This window comes from Rhincodon typus, chromosome 36 (assembly GCF_021869965.1).
Source record: "Rhincodon typus isolate 14 chromosome 36, sRhiTyp1.1, whole genome shotgun sequence".
NCBI classification, from domain to species: Eukaryota; Metazoa; Chordata; class Chondrichthyes; order Orectolobiformes; family Rhincodontidae; genus Rhincodon; species Rhincodon typus.
In genome coordinates, this window is record NC_063367.1 from 4,452,884 (window position 1) to 4,454,862 (window position 1,979).

The 1,979-nt window shown below is 43.8% G+C and overlaps 1 protein-coding gene across 1 annotated transcript in view; it reads left to right on the forward strand.

The window, feature by feature from the left end:
* Positions 1-1,655: 1,655 nt before the first annotated feature.
* The window catches only part of man2c1 (mannosidase, alpha, class 2C, member 1), a 96,882-nt gene continuing 96,558 nt past the window's right edge, over positions 1,656-1,979 (forward strand). Inside the window, exon 1 of the mRNA XM_048617022.1 lies at positions 1,656-1,782. Coding sequence (XP_048472979.1) covers positions 1,685-1,782 — 98 coding nt within the window. The 5' untranslated portion in view covers positions 1,656-1,684. The remainder of the gene's footprint in view (positions 1,783-1,979) is intronic.

Here is a 1,979-nt window from a genome sequence, read left to right on the forward strand (position 1 = left end):
TCCTAAAGTCTAGTATCTGTATATCCATTTGTGCCTTCGGCTGCTATCAAAGTCGTGCATGACCTCTTCCAGAGTACAGAAGTTGCTTTTGCAGGAGTGTGTTTTCAGGAATCCATGCTGACATATTTTCAGGATGTTACGTTCTTCAACGTGGCTCATGATATGGAGGGAGATTAAACTGTCTCGTACTTCACAGGAACCTGAAGTGAGTGGGATATGTATATAATTAGCAGAAGGTTGCCTTTTATAAAGATAGGACAGATGTTAATGTAAAGGCTTAATACACAAATATGTAGATAGTAAGCTACATCAGTCAGTACATAAGAGATGACATGATGGAGAGACTTTGAAGAGCAAAACTACTGTGCTAAGTCTAATCTTCACAAGACCTTAGACTCAAGCAATTTCTCTTAGCCTTACTAAGCTTCCAAGCCCTTCCAAGACTACCACTACAATAACCGAGTTAGAAGTAAACCAATCTGTTGGTAACCACCACACCTCACCCTCCATGTCCTTTACTGATAGGTTGTATAGTCCAGTATTTGTGGCTGCTAATCCCTCAGCACACCCTTTCATTATGCATACTGATGTTTTATCAGGTCTCCATGATCTAACCCCTTTGGGAATTTTAGTAATCTAGTAATATCTCTGTCAAAGGTTGCCCTGGTTGTGGGGGATTGTGGAAGGGGGTGGGGGGGAAGGAGGTGGGAAAAGATGTAGCAGATTGTTGATGTAACTATGGTTAGATCATACTAGGTGTTTATTCAGGGTTTTTGCATTCCTGAAACTATCATATGAGTCTTTGTTTGCAATGGGACTGTTCCAAAACAATCTATAGTGCATAACAAAGAACTAGAATCTTTTGGGGTTGTGATGTTCGGTATTTATTATGTCTTGGATGTGTACATTTTGAGTCTTGTCCAGATTCCATTCAATATTGTTTTGAAGCTTGTGGCAAGCTTTTCAGTCTTTAGCTTCCCTCTTTGTTTAATCGGATCAATTGTAGCCTCTTGCATTTTCTAATATATCTCAGAATGCTGGAACTTAATTGAATACATTTCTTGCTCCTCTCTATGTGGCAGGTGACCTGTGTTACTCAACTTACAGACGTTCCAGCTTGCAGTAAAATGTGCAACTCTGCGATGTATATTCACATTACAATTAGTTCCTAGCTCTTTACAAATAATAACACCCTGTTTTACTTGGATTGTAGGATTTGACAGTATTTATAGAGGTCTTTCATAGGGTGTCCAGATCACATCTTCAATGGCTTTGGATCTCCCTTGCTTGTAGGAGTTCACTTGGCCTTTTTAAAATTGACCATAACGTGTTTTTTTTTGGTATGACTGCTGGGTGTTCAGTCATGCCAGGTTTGGATCATTTCAGTACTTTTAACAGAAGCTGGTTAGGATGTGAAATGCCTGGACTCAAGGGTGTGGGTACTTGAGCATGTTGCCTGTTGTAAAAATATGGCTGCAAGGTGATAATAAATCTCACACAATCCAGTTGTTCCATTGCCAACGATTGCAAGTAAGGCAGGGGTTCAGTTTCAGTGGGGCATGATCATGTTGATGGTGGAGCCAATGCTGGCATAGCCTGAGCGGCAGGAACAGTTCGGGCCGGAACCAAGCGTCAGGTGTTCCTATGAAGTTGGGTTAGGGGAGACGTTTAGAAGCGGTGCACCATGGCCAGTTTGGTTCTGAAGAACCGCCGGGCGACTCTGGAAAGAGCCGAGAAATTCGTCTCCGCCGAATATTTCACTGACATTAACCTGCGGGGCCGGTGAGTGAACAGAGCCGCCCGCCAGGGGCCGAGGGTCCGACAAACTGGACCGGGACGGGAACAAATGAAAGGACCGAATCCACCATCAGGTCAACCCCTCCCCCCCCAAAAAATACACGAAGCAGACAGTCAGGCGCAACTTCCTTAAAGACACACACACACCCCCCCAGACCCACCCACCACACACCCCACCCCCA